The sequence below is a fragment of the Moschus berezovskii genome, chromosome 13 (assembly GCF_049115385.1).
Source record: "Moschus berezovskii isolate FMDL1 chromosome 13, NW_MosBer_1.0, whole genome shotgun sequence".
In the NCBI taxonomy this organism is placed as follows: Eukaryota; Metazoa; Chordata; class Mammalia; order Artiodactyla; family Moschidae; genus Moschus; species Moschus berezovskii.
The window spans coordinates 49975508-50002432 of record NC_142472.1 but is presented as its reverse complement, the minus strand read 5'-3'; the positions used below and the strand labels follow the sequence as shown (position 1 = coordinate 50002432).

Here is a 26925-nt window from a genome sequence, read left to right as displayed (position 1 = left end):
ACAATGTGTTCTCAATTATCTGTGAAAAGCAAAGAGAGGAAAATCATGACTAAACATGTTTTCATATAAAAGCTAACTTTAATCAAGAATTCAACTTCTTAACCAACTCCTAAAAATAATAGCTTATAGTATAAATTGTGCTTTAATTTCTTAATCCTTTCTCGTTCCCTGATATTTTTTGGTAGAGATGTTGATAATCACTCAACTGTCTTAAACTCAATTTAAGTAAGTAAGTATACACACAAATGCCAGCTATTTAAAAATGTACTTATAGGCCTGCCTAATGAGGTAATAAATTTACTACGTAATTTCAAATGAAAAACAAGCTGCATTTCTTGTCCATAGATGATAGAGTTTTTGCCTATTTTTATCTTTATCTCCCTACGTTGGCTAGCACACTGTGTTTGGTGAATAAGTTAATCAGAGCCTAAAACAGCTTATAGAAGAAACTATGATGACGGAATGTTACTCTCGTAGGAAGAAATGATACACAAAGTAATTTTTAAACATTTGATTACTTAAAAAGTGGATATCCATGTTCTTGAAAACATGTGAATGCATTAGTCATAAGGAGTCCATCATTCAATTCCTGTTTCAAAATATTAAAGAAAAATCAGGAAGGCAATGAATCATGTATCAAGGAACACTTCTATTTTAAAGCATATCACTATTTAAACCAAACTCTACTGAAATTAGGAAATAGGAGTTTTTAACCTAAGTATACTTGACATGGAGAACTAATTTGAAAACTTGCAATTTGGAAAAAATTGGGATACCTAAAACAGATTCATCTACTTATGAAAGTAAAATTTCACTTTGCAACCATATTTGATACTACATGCATCTAGACAAAAGTATAATCAGATTTGGCTTTCATGTTTAAAAAATAAGAAAGCTTCACAAAGAAATTCCAGATTTCTGTTTTGTTTTGAGAAGGATAACCTGGCACCACTGGGATGTCTTAACACGTAGCAGAAACTGGCTAGAGCTGAGCAGGGGCTCCCTCCTCTGGAGTGGGTACACAATCCTTCAGTCAGTCAGTCAGTTCAGTCGCTCAGTCATGTCCGACTCTTTGCGACCCCATGAATCACAGCACGCCAGGCCTCCCTGTCCATCACCAACTCCCGGAGTTCACTCAAACTCATGTCCATAGAGTTGCTGATGCCATCCAACCATCTCATTCTCTGTCTTCCCCTTCTCCTCCCACCCCCAACCTTTCCCAGCATCAGAGTCTTTTCCAGTGAGTCAACTCGTCGCATGAGGTGGCCAAAGTATTGGAGTTTCAGCTTTAGTATCAGTCCTTCCAATGAACACCCAGGATTGATCTCCTTTAGAATGGACTGGTTGAATCTCCTTGCAGTCCAAGGGACTCTCAAGAGTCTTCTCCAGCACCACAGTTCAAAAGCATCAATTCTTCGGCGATCAGCTTTCTTCACAGTCCAACTCTCACATCCATACATGACCACGGGAAAAACCATAGCCTTTTCTAGACGGACCTTGGTTAGCACTCATTAAAAAAAAGCCAGCCTCCCTCACCAGGTAAGTCAACTGCTAGATTCCCGAAGATGTCCCAATTGTTATGGCCACTGACTCACATGGAGCCACAAAGATTCCTAAAGATTTATTCTAATCATTCCACTCAGAGGTTGTGGAGGAATTGATTGATGGAATACAAACAGAGAAGGTGGGAGCAGTACTGGCATTCAGTAAGCCTGAGTTCTACCTCTGGCTCTATCAATAACCAGTAAGTAGACTTTAGCTAAGTGGTTTTATTATCTATATAAATAACTGTTCTGTTGGCTTCTAAGTACCCGTTTAAATCTGGACAGAGGACCTGCAGCAGTAATGTGAAAAGTCAGGAATGCTAGCCTAAAGGATTTTGGATTTTATTGGATAGGCCATGAAGAACCACAGAGCAGCAAAGAGTCTGGAAGAAGTGAGGTATGCAAAAGAGACTAAAAGAATTAAGTAGGGTGAAGAAATGGTAATTGTGAATTCTGTTTCCCCTCACTTTAAATGAGAACACACTAATGCTGCTTCTTTAGGAGTTGGAGTATCCATTTCATTAACAGCTCAGACAAATTATAAACTTAAAGAGAATTCTGTAAACAATGGGTTATAGATACTGATATAAGAATGACCTTTTATCAACAACTCTAAAATAACTTTCAGAAATACAATGAATTTTAAATACTAAAATAAGTGCACATGGAACATACTTTTTAGGCTGCAATTTTTCCATAAAAGGATCTTCTTTAATACATCCATCTGTTGGGCAGTATTCTTGTTTTGTATTTATAGTTGTAGCAACCTTAGGACAAAAGATTAAAAACAAAAACCCAAAAAATCATTCAGTAAATTGTTTATACAGAATTCAAAAAACTAGTGTGCTATTCATAGAAAAATGAAAAGATCCTTACATCACCTTTAAGTCAAAGAAAACATACTTAAGTGACATTTATATCCTATTTTAATGTTTGAGGAAATCAGTAATTTGGCAACTATCAACTAAACAGAACTAAAATATTTTCAGTTCAGTCACTCAGTCATGTCCAACTCTTTGTGACCCCATGGACTGCAGCACGCCAGGCTTCCCTGTCCATCACCAACTCCCGGAGCTTGTTCAAACTCATGTCCATCAAGTCAGTGATGCCATCCAACCATCTCATCCTCTGTCGTCCCCTTCTCCTCCTGCCTTCAATCTTTCCTAGTATCAGGGTCATTTCCAATGAGTCAGTTCTTTGCATCAAGTGGCCAAAACTGATGTTCAGCTTCAACATCAGTCCTTCCACTGAATATTCAGGACTGACTTTCTTTAGGACTGACAGGTTTGTCTCCTGCAGTCCAAGGGACTCTCAAGAGTCTTCTCCAACACCACAGTTTAAAAGCATCAATTCTTCGGCGCTCAGCTTTCTTTATACTTAACCACACTTCTAAAGGAAATTCTTGGGAGCATTACTTTAAAAATTTACTGTGAAGTTTTTTACAATGCTATCCTAGGGTATGTTCAAAATTCTAAAATACTTGGGAATAACTTTAATAAGAAAAAGACAGGAGGTGGTCCGAAGACGGCAGAGGAATAGAACGGGGAGACCACTTTCTCCCCCACAAATTCATCAAAAGAACATTTGAACGCTGAGCAAATTCCACAAAACACCCTCTGAATGCTGGCAGAGGACATCAGGCACCCAGAAAGGCAGCCCATTGTCTTCAAAAGAAGGTAGGACAAAATATAAAAGATAAAAAGAGAGACAAAAGAGTTAGGGATGGAGAACCGTCCCGGGAAGGGAGTCTTTAAAGACGAGAAGTTTCCAAACACCAGGAGACACTCTCACTGGCGGTACTGTGGGGAGTTTTGGGATCTCAGAGGGCAACATAACCGGGAGGAAAAATAAATAAATAAAACCCACAGATTACATGCCTAATGGCAACTTCCAGCAGAGAAGTAGCCCAAACGCTTGCATCCGCCACCAGCAAGTGGGGGCTGAACAGGGAGGAGTGGGCTGCAGTGCTTAGGGTAAGGACCAGGCCTGAATGCCCTGAGGGCAATCTGAGGGAGCTAACGTGAGACAGCAACCCAAACTGTGGGATAGCCAGAGAGAGAGAGGGGAAAAAAAAAGAGAGAGACAACTATCCAGTGAAAAGCCCTAACCCAAGGCACTGCCGGCCCACTCAGAACAAGGGACTGAGCGAATACCAGAGGACAGCTGGCTGGCTACGGACCAGCCCATCCCCTGCCGGAGGCAGGTGGGTAGCAGACAGAGCCAGAAAGGGGCAAATTAGGCCCCAGAGACGGTATCCTCTACCAAAATGCGAGCAGGCTTCCAGTCGCTAACCAAGACTTCCTGGGATTCTGGACAGTTGACATCTGCCACGAGGGTCGCAGCCAGAGATTAGCTCCCCAGAGGAGACACATGCCATACCTGAGATGGGGTGCCAGCTGCCACCCAGTAAACCAAGTGGCTGGGACCGGGGAGGTGATAAGATGCACCACGCCTAAGGAGAGAGAACTCGCCAAGCACCTGATTGCCTGAGCTGTTCGGACCTGGGAAGGGCACAAAACGCAGGCCCAACTGAGTCTGCGCCTTTGTGGAGTACACGAGATCCGAACCTGAGTGGCTTAGACCTGAGAAGTACATGCAACCCAGGGCCTGCTTTAGACAGTTCCCTTGCAGAGCAACCTGGAGGCTGAGCAGTGTAGACTGGCACAGCACTCACGCCATGAGCGGAGGCAAACCCAGTGTGGCCCAGACACTGCGAGCACTCCCCACACAAGCCAGTGATATTTGTTTGCAGTGTTCCTCCCTCCCCAGAGCACGACTGAACAAGTGAGCCTAAATAAGTGACCACCTTCGTCCCCTTGTGTCAGGGTGGAAATCAGACACTGAAGAGATTTGCAAACAGAAGAAGCCAAAATAAACAGAGGGAACTGCTTTGGAAGTGGCAGGTGCAATAGATTAAAACCCCGTAGTTAGCACTGACTACACTGGAAGGGGCCTATAGATCTTGAGAAAGCTGGAACAAGGAACTATCTGAAATTGAACTGACCCCACACTGCCCACAACAACTCCAGAGAAATTCCTAGATATATTTTTACTATTATCATTAAAAAATTTTTTTTAATTTTATTTTTAAGTCTATTACTCCTTTAATTTTCATTTTTATAACCTACTATTACCTTGCAAAAAAGGATACTATTTTTAAAGCAAACTTTATATATATATTTTATAATTTTTGTGATTTTGTTCTTTTAATATTGTATTTTTGAGATTTGACCTCTACTCTAGATTTTTTAATCTTTGCTTTTTGGTATTTGTTATCAATTTTGTACCTTTAAAAATCCAATCTTCAGTACCCATTTTTACTTAGGAGTGTGATTACTGGCATGATTGCTCTCTCCCCCTTTTGACTCTTTTCCTCCCCAGGTCACCTCTATCTCCTCCCTTCCCCTTCTCTTCTCTACCCAACTCTGTGAATCTCCGCGTGTGTTCCGGGCTATGGAGAACACTTAGGGAACTGATTACTGCCTAGATCTGTCTCTCTCCTTTTGATTCCCCCTTTTCTCCTCCTGGTCACCTCTATCTCCTTCCTCCCTCTTCTATTCTCTATGTAACTCTGTGAACCTCTCTGAGGGTTCCAGACTGTGGAAAGCACACAGGGAATCGATTACTGGCTAGACTGCTCTCTCTCCTTTTGAATCCCCCTCTTCTCCTCCTGATCACCTCTATCTCCCTCTTCCCTCTTCTTTTCTCCATGTAACTCTGTGAACCTCTCTGGGTGTCCCCCACTGTGGAGAATCTTTTCACCATTAACACAGATGTTTTATCATCGGTGCTGTATGGATGGAGAAGTCTTGAGGATGCTGTAACAATAAGACTGAAATCCAGAGGCAGGAGGCTTAAGCCCAAAACCTGAGAACACCAGAGAACTTCTGACTCCAGGGAACATAAATCGATAAGAGATCATCCAAAAGCCTCCATACCTACACTGAAACCAAGCACCACCCAAGAGCCAACAAGTTCCAGAGCAAGACATACCACACAAATTCTCCAGCAACACAGGAACATAGCCCTGAGCTTCAATATACAGGCTGCCCAAAGTCACACCAAACCCATAGACATCTCAAAACTCACTACTGGACACTTTATTGCATTCCAGAGAGAAGAAATCCAGCTCCACCCACCAGAACCCTGATGCAAGCTTCCCTAACCAGGAAGCCTTGACAAGCCACTCGTCCAACCCCACACACACAGGGAGGAACTTCCACAATAAAGAGGAACCACAAACCACCAGAACACATAAAGGCCACTCCAAACACAACAATCTAAACAAGATGAAAAGGCAGAGAAATACTCAGTAGGTAAAGGAATATGATAAATGCCCACCAAACCAAACAAAAGAGAAGGAGATAGGGAGTCCACCTGAAAAAGAATTCAGAATAATGATAGAAAAAATGTCCAAAATCTTGAAAACAAAATGGAGTTACAGATAAACAGCCTGGAGACAAGGATTGAGAAGATGCAAGAAATGTTTAACAAGGACCTAGAAGAAACAAAACAAAGAGTCAATCAATAATGAATAATGCAATAAATGAGATAAAAAACACTCTGGGGGGAACCAACAGTAGAATGGAGGCAGAAGATAGGATAAGTGATGTAGAAGATAGAATGGTAGAAATAAATGAAGCAGAGAGGAAAAAAGAATTAAAAGAAATGAGGATAACCTCAGGGACCTCTGGGACAATGCTAAATGCCCCAACATTTGAACTATAGGAGTCCCGGAAGAAGAAGATAAACAGAAAGTCCATGAGAAAATATTTAAGGAGATAATAGTTGAAAACTTCCCTAAAATGGGGAAGGAAATAGCCACCTAAGTCCAAGAAACCCAGAGAGTCCCCAACAGGATAAACCCAAGGCAAAACACCCCAAGACACATATTAATCAAATTAAGTGATGGACAGGAAGGCCTGGCATGCTGTGATTCATGGGGTCGCAAAGACTCAGTCGCGACTGAGTGACTGAACTGAACAAAGATCAAATATTAAAAGCAGCAAGGGAAAAAACAACAAATAACACCCAAGGGGATTCCCATAAGGAAAACAGCTGATCTTCCAATAGAAACTCTTCAGGCCAGGAGGGAATGGCAGGACATACTTAAAGTGATGAAAGAGAAAAACCTACAACCCAGATTACTGTACCCAGCAAGGATCTCATTCAAATACAAACGAAAAAACAAAAGTTTACAGTCAAGCAAAAGCTGAGAGAATTCAGCACCACCAAACCAGCTCTTCAACAAATGCTAAAGGATCTTCTCTAGTCAGGAAACACAGAAAGGGTGTACAAACTTGAACCCAAAACAACAAAGTAAATGGCAACGGGATCATACTTATCAATAATTACCTTAAATGTAAATGGGTTGAATGTCCCAACCAAAAGACAAAGACTGGCTGAATGGATATAAAAACAAGACTGCTATATACCCTGTCTACAAGAGACCCACCTCGAAACAAGGGACACATACAGACTGAAAGTGAAAGGCTGGAAAAGCTATTTCACGCAAATGGAGACCAAAAGAAAGGAGGAGTAGCAATACTCATATCAGATAAAATAGACTTTAAGATAAAGGCTGTGCAAAGAGACAAAGGACACTACATAATGATCAAAGGATCAATCTAAGAAGATGTAACAATTATAAATATATATGCACCCAACATAGGAATACCGCAATATGTAAGGCAAATGCTAACAAGTATGAAAGGGGAATTAACAATAACACAATAATAATGGGAGACTTTAATACCCCACTCACACCTATGGATACATCAACTAAACAGAAAGTTAACAAGGAAACACAAACTTTAAACAATACAGTGAACCAATTGATATCTATAGGGTATTTCACCCCAAAACAATGAATTTCACCTTTTTCTCAAGTGTACACGGAACCTTCTCCAGGACAGATCACATTCTGGGCCATAAATCTAGCCTTGGTAAATTAAAAAAAAGTGAAATCATTCCAAGCATCTTTTCTGACCACAACATGGCTCAGATGGTAAAGAATCTGCCTGCAATGTGGGAGACTGGAGTTTGATCCCTGGGTTGGGCAAATCTCTGGATAAGGGCATGGTCGCCCACCCCAGCATTCTTGCATGGAGAATCCCACGGACAGAGGAGCCTGGTGGGCTACATACAGTCCACACACAAGAGAGTCAGAGACGACTGAGCGACTAACACTGTCACTCTGTATTTGTGGTTCCTTACCTCCTCAGATTCAACCAGCCACGGACCCCCTGCTGTAGTATTTGCTACTGAAAAATAACCATATATAAGTGAAGCTACCCAATTCAAACCTGAGTTGTCAGGGGTCAAATGTAAATGAACAGAACAAAGCCCTGAAACAGATTCACTATACAGGAATCTCATACAGACTACAAATGGTATTTCAATTCAGTTCAGTTTAGTCGCTCAGTCATGTCCAACTCTTTGAGACCCCATGGACTGCAGCACACCAGGCCTCCCTGTCCATCACCAACTCCTGAGGTTTACCCAAATTCATGTCCATTGACTTGGTGATGCCATCCAACCATCTCATCCTCTGTTGTCCCCTTCTCCTCCTGCCTTTAATCCGTCCCAGCATCAGGGTCTTTTCAAATGAGTCAGCTCTTCACATCAGGTGGCCACAGTATTGGAGTTTCAGCTTCAACATTAGTCCTTCCAATGAACACTCAGGAATGATCTCCTTTAGGATGGACTAATTGGATCTCCTTGCAGTCCAAGAGATTCGCAAGAGTCTTCTCCAATACCACAGTTCAAAAGAATCAATTCTTTGGTGCTCAGCTTTCTTTACAGTCCAACTCTCACATCCATACATGACTACTGGAAAAACTGTAGCCCTGACTAGACGGACCTTTGTTGGCAAAGTAATGTCTCTGCTTTTTAATATGCTGTCTAGGTTGGTCGTAACTTTTCTTCCAGTAAGCGTCTTTTAATTTGTTTTTTGCTACTTGTAACAGAAAAAATGTGGTCAAATTTAACCAGCATTTTCTCTGTGGCTTCTGATTTGCCTGGTGGCTCAGCTGGTAAAGAATCTGCCTGCAATGCGGGAGACCTGGGTTGGGAAGATACCCTGAAGAAGGAAATGGCTACCCACTCCAGTATTCTGGCCTGGAGAATTCCATGGACTCTACAGTCCATGGGGTCACAAAGAGTCCAACCTGACTGAGTGACTTTCACTTTCTTCTGTAGGTTCTGACTTCAGTGATGAATAACAAGGCTTCTCCATCCAAGATTAAACAATTACCTATAGTCTCTTCTAGTTTTAATTTTCAATTTGTAGGTTATTCCAATCCACATATGATTTTAATATATATTAATTACCTATGATTGGTTAATTTGTCATTTTCTCATGGCCCAATATATTTTTAAACTTAGGTACAAATGATCAATAAAATGCCAGTATTTTTATAATGAAACCTAAGTATGGTCATATTCTTAAACAAAACCTGTCATATTGCTGTATATAACTATATAATGGTTATTACTAACCATTAATAGGACTGGAATGCAAAAGTAGGAAGTCAAGAAACACCTGGAGTAACAGGCAAATTTGGCCTTGGAGTACAGAGTGAAGCAGGGCAAAAGCTAATAGAGTTTTGCCAAGAGAATGCACTGTTCATAGAAAACACCCTCTTCCAACAACACAAGAGAAGACTATACATGGACATCACCAGATGGTCAACACTGAAATCAGATTCATTATATTCTTTGCAGCCAAAGAAGGAGAAGCTCTATACAGTCAGCAAAAACAAGACCGGGAGCTGACTGTGGCTCACATCATGAACTCCTCATTGCCAAAGTCAGACTTAAATTGAAGAAAGTAGGGAAAACCACTAGACCATTCAGGTATGACCTAAATCAAATCCCTTACGATTATACAGTGGAATTGACAGATAGATTTAAAGGACTAGATCTGATAGAGTGCCTGATGAACTATGGACGGAGGTTCGTGACATTGTACAGGGGACAAGGACCAAGACCATCCCCAAGAAAAAAAAATGCAAAAAAGCAAAATGACTGTCTGAGGAGGCCTTACAAACAGCTGTGAAAAGAGGAGAAGCCAAAAGCAAAGGAGAAAAGCAAAGATATACTCATTTGAATGCAGAGTTCCAAAGAATAGCAAGGAGAGATAAGAAAGCCTTCCTCAGCGATCAACGCAGACAAATAGAGGAAAACAACAGAATGGGAAAGACTAGAGATCTCTTCAAGAAAATTAGAGATACCAAGGGAACATTTCATCCAAAAATGGGCAACATAAAAGACAGAAATGGTATGCACCTAACAGAAGCAGAAGATGTTAAGAAAAGGTGGCAAGAATACACAGAAGAACCGTACAAAAAAGATCTTCACAACCCAGATAATCACAATGGTGTGATCACTCACCTAGAGCCAGACATCCTGGAATGTGAAGTCAAGTGGGCCTTAGAAAACTTCACTTAGAACAAAGCTAGTGGAGGTGATGGAATTCCAGTTGAGCTATTTCAAATCCTGAAAGATGATGCTGTGCAAGTGCTGCACTAAATATGCCAGCAAATTTAGAAAACTCAGCAGTGGCCACAGGACTGGAAAAGGTCAGTTTTCATTCCAATGCCAAAGAAAGGCAATGCCAAAGAACGCTCAAACTACCGCACAATTGCACTCATCTCACACGCTAGTAAAGTAATGCTCAAAATTCTCCAAGCCAGGCTTCAGCAATATGTGAACTGTGAACTTCCAGATGTTCAAGCTGCTTTTAGCAAGGGCAGAGGAACCAGAGATCAAATTGCCAACATCCGCTGGATCATCGAAAAAGCAAGCGAGTTCCAGAAAAACATGTATTTCTGCTTCATTGACTATGCCAAAGCCTTTGACTGTGTGGATCACCACAAACTGTGGAAAATAGTTCAAGAGATGGGAATATCAGACCACCTGACCTGCCTCCTGAGAAATCTGTATGCAGATCAGGAAGCAACAGTTAGAACTGGACATGGAACAACAGACTGGTTCCAAATAGAGAAAGGAGTATGTCAAGGCTGTCTACTGTCACCCTGCTTATTTAACTTATATGCAGAGGACATCATGAGAAACACTGGGCTGGAGGAAGCACAAGCTGGAATCAAGATTGCCGCGAGAAATATCAATAACCTCAGATATGGAGATAATACCACCCTATGGCAGAAAGTGAAGAAGAACTAATGAGTCTCTTGATGAATGTGAAAGAGGAGAGTGAAAAGGTTGGCTCATTGCTCAATATTCAGAAAACTAAGATCATGGCATCCAGTCCCATCACTTCACGGCAAATAGATGGGGGAACAGTGGAAAGAGTTGCAGACTATTTTGGGGGGCTCCAAAATCACTGCAGCCACGAAATTTAAAGATGCTTGCTCCTTGATCGAACAGTTACGACCAACCTAGACAGCATATTAAAAACCAGAGACATTACTTTGCCAACAAAGGTCCGTCTAGTCAGGGTTACAGTTTTTCCAGTAGTCATGTATGGATGTGAGAATCGGACTATAAAGAAAGCTGAGTGCCAAAGAATTGATGCTTTTGAACTGTGGTGTTGGAGAAGATTCTTGCAAGTCTCTTGGACTGCAAGGAGATCCAACCAGTCTATCCTAAGGGAGATCATTCCTGAGTGTTCATTGGAAGGACTGATGTTGAAGCTGAAACTCCAATACTATGGCCACCTGATGTGAAGAGCTGACTCACTGGAAAAGACCCTGATGCTGAGAAAGACTGAAGGCAGGAGGAGAAGGGGACGACAGAGGACGAGAGGGATGGATGGCATCACCAACTCAGCGGAGATGATTTTAAGTAAACTCCGGGAGTTGGTGATGAACAGGGAGACCTGGCATCTGCAGTCCATGGGGTCTCAAAGAGATGGACATGACTGAGCGACTGAATAGAACAGTGTATCAGTCAAAAACATAGATGTTATTTAAAAAACCCATGCCACTATGAAAGATAAAGACTGATATATAAATTCAAATGTACTCAAACTCAGAAATAAGAACACAAGCATACCCATTAACTCTGAATGGAATCATTTTAGGCTTAAGCTTGAAATAGAATTACCTGGGCCTTCAACATTAAAGATAAATTATAAATATAAGTTTAATGTGAATATAGGTGTTACTTTTTATAGCATATACATTATTTAAAAGTAATAAACTTCAATCTGGAAATAGTCTATAAATTCAGACTTTCCATTAATTTACACTTGATTCTTCCTTTATCTTTTTCCAAATTCAAGATTCCAGCAAAAATGTAAACTTTAAAAACTAACAGGGACTTCCCTGGTGGTCAAGTGGTTAAGAATCTGCCTCCCAATGCAGGGGACTTGAATTCCATCTCTGGTTGGGGAACTAAGATCCCACAGGCTGCAAAAGAACTAAGGGCACATGACTTAACTAGGGGTTTCCCTTGTAGCTCAGTTGGTAAAGAATTTGCCTGCAATGTAGGAGACCCAGGTTCGATTCATGGACTGGGACAATCTCCTGGAAAAAGAAATGGCAACCCACTCCAGTATTCTTGTCTGGAGAAACCCATGGACAGAGGAGACTGGCAGGCTACAGTCCATGGGGCTGCAACTAGAGAGTCCATGGGGCTCTCTACAGTCTATGGGGCTGCAATCCAGAGCCTTAACTAGAGAGCTGTTGAGCTGCAAGGAAGACCCAGTGCAGCCAAAAATAAATTATATATATATAAAAAAAAACTAATAAAAAGAGTGGTAACAATTTCAGGAAGATTTCTTGAAGGATTTCTTTAAACAGTGGTCAGCTTTAGTGCATCTGAAGACTGAATACAGTCCTCTGTCAATTATGTGGCTTATAATAGCATAGGGAGAAAGGGGAAAAGGAGGGTAGGATGGGACAGACCACATGTCTCCCAAAGTGAGAGGCAAAACTAGTCAAATGATACAAAATAGATTTGCTACAATCCTAAAATCAAAAACCAATATTTGTAACAGCACTGTAAAGCAATTATACTCCAATAAAAAAGCACACATAAATGTAAATTTCAAAATAAAAAAACCAGTATTTGTAAATACAATATAAACACTTGATTAGATGTTACCCAAAACACTAAAAATAATACATGTTAGTATTTTAAGAGACCATTAAACACAAAGTCATTTGCCACAAAAGGCAAAAGGTTCAGTTCAGTTCAGTCGCTCAGTCATGTCCGACGCTTTGCGACCCCATGAATCACAGCACGCCAGGCCTCCCTGTCCATCACCAACTTCCGGAGTTTATTCAAACTCATGTACATCGAGTCGGTGATGCCATCCAGCCATCTCATCCTCTGTCGTGCTCTCCTCCTCCTGCCCCCAATCCCTCCCAGCATCAGGGTCTTTTCCAATGAGTCAACTCTTTGCATGAGGTGACCAAGGTATTGGAGTTTCAGCTTCAGCATCAATCCTTCCAATGAACACCCAGGATTGATCTTTAGGATGGACTGGCTGGATCTCCTTGCAGTCCAAGGGACTCTCAAGAGTCTTCTCCAACACCACAGTTCAAAACTATCAATTCTTCAGCGCTCAGCTTTCTTCACAGTCCAACTCTCACATCCACACATGACCATTGGAAAAACCATACCCTTGACTAGATGGACCTTTGTTGACAAAGCAATGTCTCTGTTTTTTAATATGCTTTCTGGCTTGTTCATAACTTTCCTTCCAAGGAGTAAGCGTCTTTTAATTTCCTGGCTGCAATCACCATCTGCAGTGATCCCAGAGATTACTGTTCTAATAAACTTGCTGTTTTTTGAATATCAGAACAGGATGGACATGGCCATAGACAGTTACAGTGGAATGCCTCTTTCTTTTCCGTTCATTCACTCTTTACCCACTGCAAGACTCAATCTGTCAGGGATATTCCATTTCAACCAGGAGCTAGGCTCCCCTTTGTCTTAACTATGGAGCTGCTGCTACTCCTAAGTCGCTTCAGTCGTGTCCGACTCTGCGACCCCATAGACGGCAGCCCACCAGGCTCCCCCGTCCCTGGGATTCTCCAGGCAAGAACACTGGAGTGGGTTGCCATTTCCTTCTCCAAACTATGGAGCTAGCTACTGTTAAAAAAAGGGAGAGGGAATAGGAATTTCCCACAATAAAGGCCATGATTCATAAAGTACATAATTTCAAAACAAATATCTTCGAGTGTGTACATGTTTCTGCTATAATTGAAACCTGCACAAATCACACATTTGTATGTTTATATACATATTATTATATACGTATGTGAAAGCTGGACCATAAAGAAGGCTGAGTGACAAAAGTGAAAGTCACTTAGTCCTGTCTGACTCTTTGCAACCCCATGGACTATACAGTCCATGGAATTCTCCAGGCCAGAATACTGGAGTGGGTAGCCTTTCCCTTCTCCAGGGGATCTTCCCAACCCAGGGATTGAACCATTGCAGGCAGGTCTCCCGCACTGCAGGCAGATTGTTTACTAGCTGAGCCACCAGGGAAGCCCTGAGTGCCAAAAGGACTGATGTTTTTGAACTGTGGTGCTGGAGAAGACTCGAGAGTTCCTTGGACTGCAAGATCAAACCAGTCAATCCTAACGGAAATCAATCCTGAATATTCATTGGAAGGACTGATGCTGAAGCTCCAATACTTTGGCCACCTGATGTGAAGAGCTGACTCACTAGAAAAGACCCTGCCCTGTTGCTGGGAAAGACCAAAGGCAGGAGGAAAAGGGGACAACAAAGGACAAGATGGTTGGATGGCATCACCAACTCAATGGACATGAGTTTGAGCAAGCTCCTGGAGATGATGAAGGACAGGGAAGCCTTGTGTGCTGCAGTCCATGGGGTTGTAAAGAGTCGGACACAGCCGAGCAACTGAACAACAAAAACAATATGCATTATTATATATATTCTTGGTAGCACTAATAGCCAGAGAAGGCAATGGCACTCCACTCCAGTACTCTTGCCTGGAAAACCCCATGGACGGAGGAGCCTGGTAGGCTGCAGTCCATGGGGTCACTGAGAGTCGGACACGACTGAGTGACTTCACTTTCACTTTCCACTTTCACGCATTGGAGAAGGAAATGGCAACCCACTCCAGTGTTCTTTCCTGGAGAATCCCAGGGACGGGGGAGCCTGGTGGGCTGCCGTCTATGGGGTCGCACAGAGTCGGACACGACTGAAGCGACTTAGCAGTAACAGCAGCAGCAGCACTAATAGCAAAGAATCGGCTTGCCAGTGCAGGAGACATAAGAGATGCAGGTTCAATCCCTGGGTCGGGAAGATCCCCTGGAGAAGGGAATGGCAACCCACTCCAGTATTCTTGCCTGGAGACTCCTACAGACAGAGGAGTCTGATGTGCCTCAGTCTATACAGTAGCAAAGAGTCGGACACAACTGAAGCAACTCATTACTCACATATGTATTTTTATCATGGTTAACCTGCAAACCAGTTAATCCACATCTAAATAACCAAGGGTTGACCAAAACACTTATTTTAAAACTTGGAGAGAACTTTCACATAATTCAGATTTGACTTTTACAATTCTATAAGAAAAGCAGGTATTATTTCCATCTCACAAATTAGGAAATTTGGGATTAGGGCAAAGAACTAGGACTGCATCCCAGGTCTTCTTCCTCTTTAACTGTCTGCGCACACTGCCACAGAAAATAATGGATACAAATCTTCAAAATCTGATCTCTCAAGAATTAAACAGAGATTAAGAAAACTTTCTAGGAACATACTATATAAACTGAGCAACACTTATATTTGTAGTAAATGCAAAGAAAGTTCACTAAATTTTATTTTAAATCCTTAATTTGATCTCATTATCATGAGTGCATGGGTTTTAGTGCAACTGCATTATTTTTAGCACTTCTAAAGTTAACTTTAGGATGTTTGCTTTTTTTTTCAACACATCTCTACAAGTGTAAATTTAATGACACACAAAGGTTGAGGGGCAGAGGGAAATTCTAAATTTGCTTACATGATATCAGTGTAGAAAAAGGGGATAGAGATTAGTACTTCCCTGGCAGTCCAGTGATTAAGACTCCACTCTCCAATGTTGATGAAGGTTCAAGCCCTAGTCAAAGAGATAAGAACCCACATGCCCCAGGGCCAAAAAAAAAAAAAAAAAAAAAAACCCACAACATAAAATAGAGGCAATGTTCTGGGCAATTCAATAAAGACTCTAAAAATGGTCCACATCAAAAAGTCTTTTAAAAAAATACAGAGGCTGATAAGTATATGAACTTAAGCTTGCATTCTTTTTGATCACTTTGAATAGTTACAAAAATGTAAGTAAAAAGCTTTATCTTTTGCTAGGTTTCTTTATTTAAAAGATCAGCAACAAAAACCCAAGTTTTTAGTTCCTAATCCGAAGTATGCTTTATTTCTGTACCATTTTTACCTTTAACATTAGGTTGTAATGTGATCTATATGAACAATAAAACTTACCTCACAATCAGGGCATGTGATTGTGCTGTATTCTTCAGTCATTAATAAGCACAGGTCACAAAAAGCACGTCCACACTGAAGTTCATGGTGGTGACCTATTGATGAAATTCTTCTGAGAATTAAACCTTTCAGTTTGTTAATGTTGAATATTCAGTACAATCAAAGGGGAAAATTAAAAGGGATTCTCTTCTATATAAAAATATATCTATTTAGTTAGAAATGGATGACTTATTAAAATTCAAGAGAAACAATTCAAATCAGAAGAAAGAAAAACCAGGCAAAGATAGTTAATACTGCTTGCATTCATTTAGATAGCTATTTGATACTTATAATACTTTGAATCTGCCAGCTCTTACAATCATATAAAGAAAAAATCATATAAAAAATCTGACATACTCCACTTGATAATTCTAATTATCACAGCTAAATAGGCTTTAGATATTATATTTGACAACCTAGAGATGGATAAACATTTTGGTGATCTGGGATAAATGGTATAATCCAGATTCCAATCGAGTTCTGTTTCCAAGTCTAATGTTCTTTCTACTTGATCATACTTCCCTCTGCTAATTTATACTTCCCATCCTATGAAGGGGACAGTGAGGGTCAATTTGAGAAACTGGCAAGACCCTTCTCTTTGAACAAAATAATGCCATTTGCAGCAACATGGATGGACCTAGAGATTGTCATACTGAGTGAACTCAGACACAGAAAGACAAATATCACACGATATCAATTACATGTGCAATCTAAAAAAGGGGGGGTACAAATGAACTTACTTACAAAACAGAAGTAGAGTCATAGATGCAGAAAGCAAATTTATGGTTACCAGGGGATGGGAAAGGGTAAACTGGGAGAAGGGGACTGACATATACACACTATCATATATAAAATAGATAACTAACAAGAACCTGCTATATAGCACAGGGAACTCTACTCAATACTTCTGTAATGGTCTATAATGGGAAAAGAACCAAAACAAACAAAAAAAAGAAGAGAGAGTGAATATATGTGGATGTGTTGATATAACTAATTCACTTTACTGTACACCTGAAACAAACACTGTAAATTAGTTACACTCAAATTAAAAAAAAATCCTCTCAATGATCTAAGACATTGGCAAAGACAGAAGTCAAGGCAGAAGTCAGATGCCACTACTGTCACACAAACATGACCCATATAAAGGCTATTTTTCACAAATTTAGTATTTACGAAGGGAAATACCATCCAATACTAACATTTTAATACTCTAAGTAGAATCTGAAGTTTATTGCAATAAATAATTTGTTATAGCTATGTCATTTTAAGTCATTTTAAAAGATTTTGCAAGTAAAAAATGGGAAAAGAAACTAGATAAAATTAGGCTTTGTTTACTATAAAATTAGTGTTCCTGATGATTTATATTAAAACAATTGCATTCTTTTGATAAAAAAAAGAACTTTAGTTTTTAAGCTAATGAAACATCTAAAACTTATGTAAAACCAGGGTAAATTTTAAAGCTCTAATTTAAATTCCAGAGATACTGTTACTAAGGATATCAAAACTGTTTTACCTTTTAAAGATTTCTGATACTGTACAAGTCGAAATAATGTGGGCTGCATTACAGCTTAAAAGCACTTTGATAATCCCACATGCATAGGCACCATCTTTCCAATTGAGTACTTCTCAGCATTATAATACAAATGTATGAGAGAACAGGTAATTTTAAAATGTCATGTTCTAAAACTTTATTTTCTAATGGATATCATCAAATAATGGAGATTTTCTATGAAACAGCAGCAATCGAAATTCGGGTAAGAGAACTTGCCTCTCCCCAAGAAAACACAACCAACTTTCTCTACGCTCACGTCTCCCAAGTAGAGTCCATCCTGGAGCGACTGAGAAACTGGACTTCCACTTTGAAAGTATAAAATATAACAGTTACACAGGGTGATAATAAGACTCTGGCAGCTCCAAGAGTTTAGTTTTAACAACTCACCCTGCAGAGACATAGCACTCTAAGGCCTGTGAGGTTAGGGTCAAATAAACTGAACCTGTTTTCACTTGAGGAGAGTCTCAGTGAGCGGAGCATGGGCGCGCGTTCTCCCTGGATGGCCCAAAACTGAACACAAGATGCACAAGACCTAACGGGCTGTCTTCTGAACAGGGCTTTAAGCCAAAAGAGCAACAAGTCCCCCGCCCCCATCCCTAATATCCGTTTTTAAATATCAGGAACCTTTGGTTACCACAACAAAACTACGCAAGAAAGTGAAGTTTCGTTGCTTCTTCACCACAGAATGACGGTTAAATTCTCACATTACCCTTTTCTCGAACCTGCGAACCCATCAGCGGGGCACTTGGTGCGCAGCAGGGCGGAAAGCCGCTCTCCAGGCCTTGGCGTCAGGACCTCAAAGGTGGGCTGCGCGCTCGAGGCCTGGGCTGCCCCGTACTCCCTCGCAGCCACTCCCTACTCTGCCTGTTCCTCAGCTCCCGTGACGGCAGGCGGACTAACCCCCAGCCTCTCACCCAGAGCTCTGGGCGCCCTTCTTCCACACCGGCTGCACAGGGCCTCGGTGGCTCCCGGGGCCTGGTCGTGCGTCTCCACCTGCCCGCAGGAGGACACGGGGCGCCTCGCCCTCAACGCCTCAGCCGCCATCTTCGCGCCTCGAATCCCACTCCCGCCCCGCGTGCCGACCCTGTATCTCTTGCGGCAGGGACCAATCGCCGAAGGCGGTGGCTCCAGGGAGCCAATCAGCAGTGAGGAAGCTCCAGCCCACCTACCCCCAGGCCGCAGACCCTCCTAGCAGGAGGCTGTTTGCTGTTTTACTCAGGATGCTGAGAGCAGACTGCGCGTGGTTTTCAGGGACCGTTTTGTGGTCTGACCTTTGTCTAAAGCTCAGCGCCTTATCACTCTGACTGCATATAAGTCGGATTCCACGCATTACTCCTTACTTTGCTTTTGACCTTGCAGGTGGCGACGTTGTCCCCCCTCCCTAGTGGATCATAGTGGCTTAGTGGAGAAGCCAGTCTAGCTACCCACCGGTGAGGAGATTTGGTTAACAGTTTCAAACCAAGGTGTGGTCGTTATTACTAACAATTGTTGACCCTACTGGTATTTACAAGGCCTTATGTTGAGAACGTTTAGGGATTCGAAGAATTTATAAACTAACAGTTTCCTGCTTGAGTGATATGTCACCCTCTACCTAAACGGGTAACTTCCACTAAAGCACTTTGTGTTAAATGCCAGAGGAGACTTGGAGAAAATAAGAATTGTATGTGTTGTGTGAAAAGGCTTAGTAGAGAATATAAGGTTTGCACTAGACTTTAAAACCTGAGTGACACTTACAGAGATAAACAGAGGAAATGAGGCTTTCCAGGGAGAAAGAACTGCAAAAGCAAGGGATTGTAGGTGAGTAGATGCTGTTGCCTATTCGGTATTTAACTTACAGACCATTTGCCTAGATTAGTTATACTGCTTTAAGTGAGCTTTTTGGAGAATTAAGTTGGAATTGAATTTTAGAGAGTCTTGAATGTTGGGTAAGGACTTACCCTTTAAACAGTCCAGTGCTGAGCAAATTGTAGGAGCAAGAAATGAGATGATCTGGTAGCAATTTGGCAAGTATTGGTGTATTGTGGAGGAAGCACGTGAAGATGGCAGGATGCCTTTAGCTACTAAAAGTAAAACCAGCATATATTTTTTCATTTTCTTTTTCCCTCTATGTGTTTTGTTTTGGAAATAGAAGTATTCTGTTCAAAGTTCATCCCTGGTTAATAATATCCAAAATATGCAAACAGCTCATACACCTCAATATCAAAAAACCAACCACTGAATTCAAAAAGGATACCCTGAAGAAATGTCTTTCTTTAATGAGAGTATCTTAATGGTGAATGCCTTCAGCTTTTATTTGGATGAAAATATTTTCGTATTTATCCTTGAATGAGCATTTAATAACATAATGTTCTAAATTGACAGTTATTTTTTCTCAGACTTTGGAGACAGCATCATACTGATTTCTCTTGGTCCTTGAAAATCCCAACCCTTAATGCCTCTGCTGTGGCCTCTCTGGGTGGCAGTTTATTTACAGTCTGTCTTTCCTGCCCCACCACTTCTACCTCTGAGAGGATGCCACATTGCTCACCCTCAACGTTCCTTAAACATTGTAGCCTTGTGTCCTGTCCAAGCAGGTGCTTCATTTGTCAAGAAGTGAAAGCAAGAGGAAGAAATCGCATGTTGCAAATATAAAATGTAGGGCAAAACACAAACTAATAAATTATAGTACTTTCAGGCTTCAGTTCAGTTCAGTCGCTCAGTCGTGTCTGACTACTTGAGACCCCATGACCCGCAGCACACCAGGCCTCCCTGTTCATCACCAACTCTCAGAGTCCACCCAAACCCATGTCCATTGAGTCGGTGATGCCATCCAACCAGCTCATCCTCTGTCATCCCCTTCTCCTCCTGCCCTCAGTCTTTCCCAGCATTAGGGTCTTTTCCAATGAGTCAGCTCTTCACATCAGGTGGCCAAAGGATTGGAGTTTCAGCTTTAGCATCAGTCCTTCCAATGAACACCCAGGACTGATCTCCCTTAGGATGGACTGGTTGGATCTCCTTGAAGTCCAAGGGACTCTCAAGAGTCTTCTCCAACACCACAGTTCAAAAGCATCGATTCTTTGGTGCTCAGCTTTCTTCACAGTCCAACTCTCACATCCATACATGACCACTGGAAAAACCATAGCCTTGACTAGACAGACCTTTGTTGACAAAGTAATGTCTCTGCTTTTTAATATGTTATCTAGGTTGTACATAACTTTCCTTCCAAGGAGTAAGTGTCTTTTAATTTCATGACTGCAATCACCATCTGCAGTGATTTTGGAGCCCAGAAAAATAAAGTCAGCCACTGTTTCCACTCTTTCCCCATCTATTTGCCATGAAGTGATGGGACCGGATGCCATGATCTTAGTTTTCTGAATGATGAGCTTTAAGCCAACTTTTTCACTCTCCTCTTTCACTTTCATCAAGGGGCTCTTTAGTTCTTCTTCACTTTCTGCCTTAAGGGTGGTGTCATCTGCACATCTGAGGTTATTGATATTTCTCCCGGCAATCTTGATTCCATCTTGTGCTTCTTCCAGCCCAGCGTTTCTCATGATGTACTCTGCATATAAGTTAAATAAGCAGAGTGACAATAGACAGCCCTTGACATACTCCTTTCCCTATTTGGAACCAGTCTGTTGTTCCATGTCCAGTTCTACCTGTTGCTTCCTGACCTGCATATAGGTTTCTCAAGAGGCAGGTCAGGTGGTCTGGTATTCCCATCTCTTGAACTATTTTCCACAGTTTGTGGTGATCCACACAGTCAAAGGCTTTGGCATAGTCAATAAAGCAGAAATAGATGTTTTTCTGGAACTCGCTTGCTTTTTTGATGATCCAGCGGATGTTGGCAATTTGATCTCTGGTTCCTCTGCCTTTTCTAAAACCAGCTTGAACATCTGGAAGTTCACGGTTCACGTATTGCTGAAGCCTGGCTTAGAGAATTTTAAGCATTACTTTACTAGTGTGTGAGATGAGTGCAATTGTGCGGTAGTTTGAGCGTTCTTTGGCATTGCCTTTCTTTGGGATTGGAATGAAAACTGACCTTTTCCAGTCCTGTGGCCACTGCTGAGTTTTCTAAATTTGCTGGCATATTTAGTGCAGCACTTGCACAGCATCATCTTTCAGGATTTGAAATAGCTCAACTGGAATTCCATCACCTCCACTAGCTTTGTTCGTAGTGAAGCTTTTTAAGGCCCACTTGACTTCACATTCCAGGATGTCTGGCTCTAGGTGAGTGATCACACCATTGTGATTATCTGGGTTGTGAAGATCTTTTTTGTACAGTTCTTCTGTGTATTCTTGCCACCTCTTCTTAATATCTTCTGCTCCTGTTAGGTCCCTACTGTTTCTGTCCTTTATTGAGCCCATCTTTGCATAAAATGTTCCCTTGGTATCTCTAATTTTCTTGAAGACATCTCTAGTCTTTCCCATTCTATTGTTTTTCTGTATTTCTTTACATTGATCGCTGAGGAAGGCTTTCTTATCTCTCCTTGCTATTCTTTGGAACTCTGCATTCAAATGAGTATATCTTTCCTTTTCTCCTTTGCTTTTCACTTCCCTTCTTTTCACAGCTATTTGTAAGGCCTCCTCAGACACCCATTTTGATTTTTTGCAATTCTTTTTCTTGGGGATGGTCTTGATCCCTGTCTCCTGTACAATGTCATGAACCTCTGTGACAAAATGCTTTACTCCACAATACCTCAATTTATCTTCACAAGTCTGTAGAAGGGAGCTTCTATCCCTTTAAAATGAATCAGGCTTTTGCCTTAAATTTCCAATAAACTTTATCTTAGAACCTCTGGACCAAGGAGATAACATCCCCTGAGTTGGGTTCTGGTATGTCAGGTGGAGGGTTGGAACCCAGAAATGGTGACAGAAGAGAGACAGCCCGCTCCAAGATCTGGTCTGAAGCGGAAACAGTGGTACTGACAAAGTACAGAACAAAGCTGGCCCTGGAGCTCACGTGAGCACTGGATGGTGGAGCCCAGATCCCACATGGCAGCTAGAGCAGGCAGTTACCTAACTGTGCTAAGGCCCGGTGCCCCTGAAAGGAGTAAATGTGTTTTTTCCTTCTTTTCAGTGTGAAAGGATAATTTTCAAAGAAAAGGTAAAATCATGGCTCTCCTCTTGGTATAAAATGAACAAATGTTAAATTTATTCTGCTCATATTTGGGTGTGGGAACTAGGCAGTTAGAACCGGTTCAAGGGAGCAGAGATGCACAGGTTTATCTGGAGTCAAGGATGCCAGAGTATTGTGCAAATGCAGCAAAACTGGCTTTTCCAGAGGAAGGACTGTTGTTCCTCATGTTTGCATATCAGAGACATGGACTATTCTGAGTTGTACTCGGTTCTCCATAACCTTAGATCTGTAAAACCCACCTGAAGGGTGTGCTCAGCACCATGTGCAGATTTCCATCCACGCACAGACTCCCCTGACTCGACCTCACAGATTCTAAAGTTGATCTGCTTAACGGAGGGAAACTGACAGCACTAGGGACTTCCCTGGTGGCTCATATGGTAAGGAATTCACCTGCAATGTGGGAGACGTAGGTTCAATCCCTGGGTTGGGAAAGTCCTCTGGAGGAGGGCATGGCAACCCACTCCAGTATTCTTGCCGGGAGAATCCCATGGACAGAGGAGTCTGGTGGGCTACAGTCCATGGGGGTCGCAAAGAGTAGGAGATGACTGAATGACTAAGCGCATAGCCTCTATGTGCTAGACGATCCTACAAGGTTAACACTATGAACAGATGGGTGGTCGTAATATTAACGAGATAGTGTTTCTAGGAGGTCATCACATCAATCAGGAAATAATAGGAATTGGTAACTATCAGTCACTGATACTGTCATGTTAGGAGACATAAGTCCACTGGGGGAGTGATGACTGCAGAATGAATGTGGAGATCTGACAGTCTTTGTAAACACAGAGTCAGGAACAACCAGCATATGAGCACTTACTCTATTTTAAAAGTCACCTGGGAAAGTGTCTCCTTCTTCATCTCCATAATAATATCAGTTAGGGAAGTTGGTGGCCTTTCTAGGGCCCTGATTTGAGCACTCCTGATCCACATCATCAGCAGGTAACCTACCTTACAACATTCCTCCCTGGAAGCTAAAGTACACACACACACACACACACACACACACACACACACCCTGGAAGCTAAAGTACACACACACACACACACACACCCTGGAAGCTAAAGTACACACACACACACACACACCCTGGAAGCTAAAGTACACACACACACACACACACACACACACACCCTGGAAGCTAAAGTACACACACACACACACCCTGGAAGCTAAAGTACACACACACACACACACCCCTTCACACTTGGGCCTCACCCCTGTCACCACCCTGCCCAGTCTATCATTGCTTCCCTCGCCTCTTAACTCACCTTGTGTCCATTCTTGCTTGGGTATCCTCCTACCCTCCTCAGAGAAGCCAAACTGATCTGAACAAGTGAACTGGAGCAAATCTCCGCCTTTGCTAATAATCTTCAACAGCCCTGTGTTGTGTTTGTAATGAAACCAAGCCTGCTTCCCATGGCCTGAGACCCTATAAGGTCATATGGTTGCCCATTTCAACAGCTGCCTGATGATCCAGTCTTCCTGTTCTTGCTACATGGCACCATCCCTTCTTCCTGGACGTCTCCTCTCTGTGCTTATTCACCTCAGAAAGGACTTTCCTGACCACCTCTTTAAAGGGGTCTCAGCCACCACCCCATCTGATAACCATCTAAGCCTCTTATATATGTGTATATGTATATATATATATATATTTACACATATGCATGTATGTATATGTATATATATGAAGCCCGTGGCTCAGTGGTAAAGAATCTGCCCGTAATGCAGAAGATGCAGGAGACGTGGGTTCAATCCCTGGGTCAGGAAGATCCCCCGTAGGAGGGCATGGCAACCCACTCCAGTATTCTTGCTTGGAGAATCCCATGGACAGAAGAGCCTGGCAGGCTACAGTCCATAGGGTCACAAAAAGTTGGACATGACTTAGTGACCGAACAACATAGCAGACAGATCTTTCATATCCTATTGACAGCCAAGACATTCACTTTATTGTTGCTGGCAGGAATATAAATTGATATAGCTTATATGAAAATAAATTTATCAAGAGCCTTAAAAATGCTCTTAATGCCTCAATCCATTTTGATGAATCTATTATATGATGAGATGCTGTATAAGATTTAGTGACAAGATGAAACCTTAAAACAAAAATGATTACCAGTAGGAAATAGATGAGCCATTGCACAGAGGGAATATAGTTAAAACACTCTCAGTATGGAATAATGTAGTCATTAGACTCACATCCTCAATGTCAACTAAAAGAGCAGAATGGAAAGCTTTATATTTCAGTTCTGCCTAGAAATAAGTATATTTAGAAAAAAGACTTGATGGACATGAGTTTGAGCAAGCGCTGGGAGTTGTGATGGACAGGGAAGCCTGGCATGCTGAAGTCCATGGGGTCGCAAAGAGTCGGACACAACTGAGCGACTGAACTGAAAGAAATAACTACTCTTTTGTTTAGTTATAGAACTTGGTAGTTAGATTCTCGATGGTTTTAATTTTATTTTTACTCGTGGATATTCCAAATTTTCTAAAATGAATTACAATGTCATGACAAAACATTGTTTTAAAAAATACTCTATAAACCCAGCCTTATCTCTAAATCTGAGTTACTCTTCCACATCAATGAGATTTAAATTAACTGTTACTTTCTCTAAAAAGTATCCAGGCCTTGGTGGGTCAATGAAGCTGTCCCTCCAAAACAACAACACAAAGCAAAACCCTCTGAGGTTTTATTGCCTCTTTTCTGTTTACAACTCAATAAAGTGAGTTGATATACCAGCCTCACTTCTGTGATTCTTTAAATATTTTATTTACTCATTTGACAAATATTTGAGTGTCAATTTTTTTACAAAGATAGGTATGTAGAATACTAAAGTTATTTCAGCCAGGGTTCCTGCTGTGAAGAGATTTCTACTTCAAACTGAACTCCTCTCAAGCTTAATCCAACCCCACAATAAACCTCTTGCGGCTTTGTGCTCTATCTGCAGCATCCTTCACTGGCCCTGGCAGGACAACAAGCTGCCAGCCATCACAGCAGGGGGCCCTCAGACAGCCTGGCAGGAAGAAGAGTGAGGACAAATGGTTCATAGTTGAAGTTTTGGGACCATTACTGCCCTGTCAGGACTGGAATAAGAAGGCTGTCATGACACTGCCTGGAAAGGGTTCTGGATCACTGAACCACTGACATCATCAGAGTAGTCCAGGGATAATTGTGTGATAATTGTGGCTGAACACAGAGATCAAAACCCTTGAGATTAGACTCATTATTTTAACTTAAATACACACACACAATGACACAGTGCATTATCATCTATTTACATGGAGTTACGATGACGGCTCTGAGAAGATAGCAGTGAATTGTGGCTCCAAGACTCCCTTTGCTTGATCTAGAGACACAACTCGGCACCATCAGCAGCAGGACGTCCTTGTTTGTGTAAACGATGGAGGAGAGGCGATGGGGCAGCCCACTGAGTACAAAAAGTTTACCAAGTGTCATTCCTGTTAAATGAGTGTGTGCTGGGTATCAGCTGATGATGGAAGGCCTATGAAAATAGCTTCCTCTCTCGCTCTGCTGCTGGACCCTCCGAAGAAATTCTGACTTAAATGTGTGCACACATCAGAGAGGGGCAGAGCAGGGATGTTGTGAGAGAAGAGTTCAGACCTTCCTTGGAAAAATAAAAGGACCAAAGAAGTAAAAAGAAAAAAATGTTGAAATTACATCTCCTTTTTTTTTTTTCTGTCCTATGCTATGCATTTTGTTTCTATTGTTGTTTAGTCTCTTAAGTCATATCTGACTCTTTGTGATCCCATAGACTGTAGCCTACCAGGCTCCTCTGTCTGTGGGATTCTCTAGGCAAGAATACTAGAGTGGGCTGTCATTTCCTTCTCCAGGGGATCTTCCCAACCCAGGGATCAAACCCATGTCTCCTACATTGGCAGGTGGATTCTTTACCATTTGAACCATCAGGGAAGCCCTGCTCTGCTGTTTAGACAAACTCAAATTAATTAGAACACCACTCTCAGGCCTGGTTTTATAAAAGATCTTTTACTTAAAAATGAGGCCTCTCTGGGATACTAATATGGGTGTAGTCACATATGTTACACACGAATAAACAAACTTACAGCATGAAACAAAAAACTGGTGTTGCAGAGTGCTATGAACTGTCTAATAAAGAATAAATATTATGTGTTAAAACACAAGGTTTCTCCACTGAGGTTCAATCCTGGTAAATGAAAACCCCCTTTGGTCAAGGGAGCACCTGGAGCTCCGTTCTGGAACTGGTGGTGGGTGGAGGGT

General features: G+C 41.7%; 1 protein-coding gene across 1 annotated transcript in view; it reads right to left on the bottom strand.

The window, feature by feature from the left end:
• RNF17 (ring finger protein 17) overlaps window positions 1–18597 on the bottom strand; it is a 120759-nt gene extending 102162 nt beyond the window's left edge. The window contains exons 1-3 of the mRNA XM_055426845.2: window positions 18468–18597; window positions 15963–16057; window positions 2220–2311 (exon numbers count right to left, since the gene is read on the bottom strand). Of these exons, the coding sequence (XP_055282820.1) occupies window positions 2220–2311; window positions 15963–16057; window positions 18468–18597 (317 nt within the window). The remainder of the gene's footprint in view (window positions 1–2219; window positions 2312–15962; window positions 16058–18467) is intronic.
• Between the last annotated feature and the right edge of the window lie 8328 nt (window positions 18598–26925).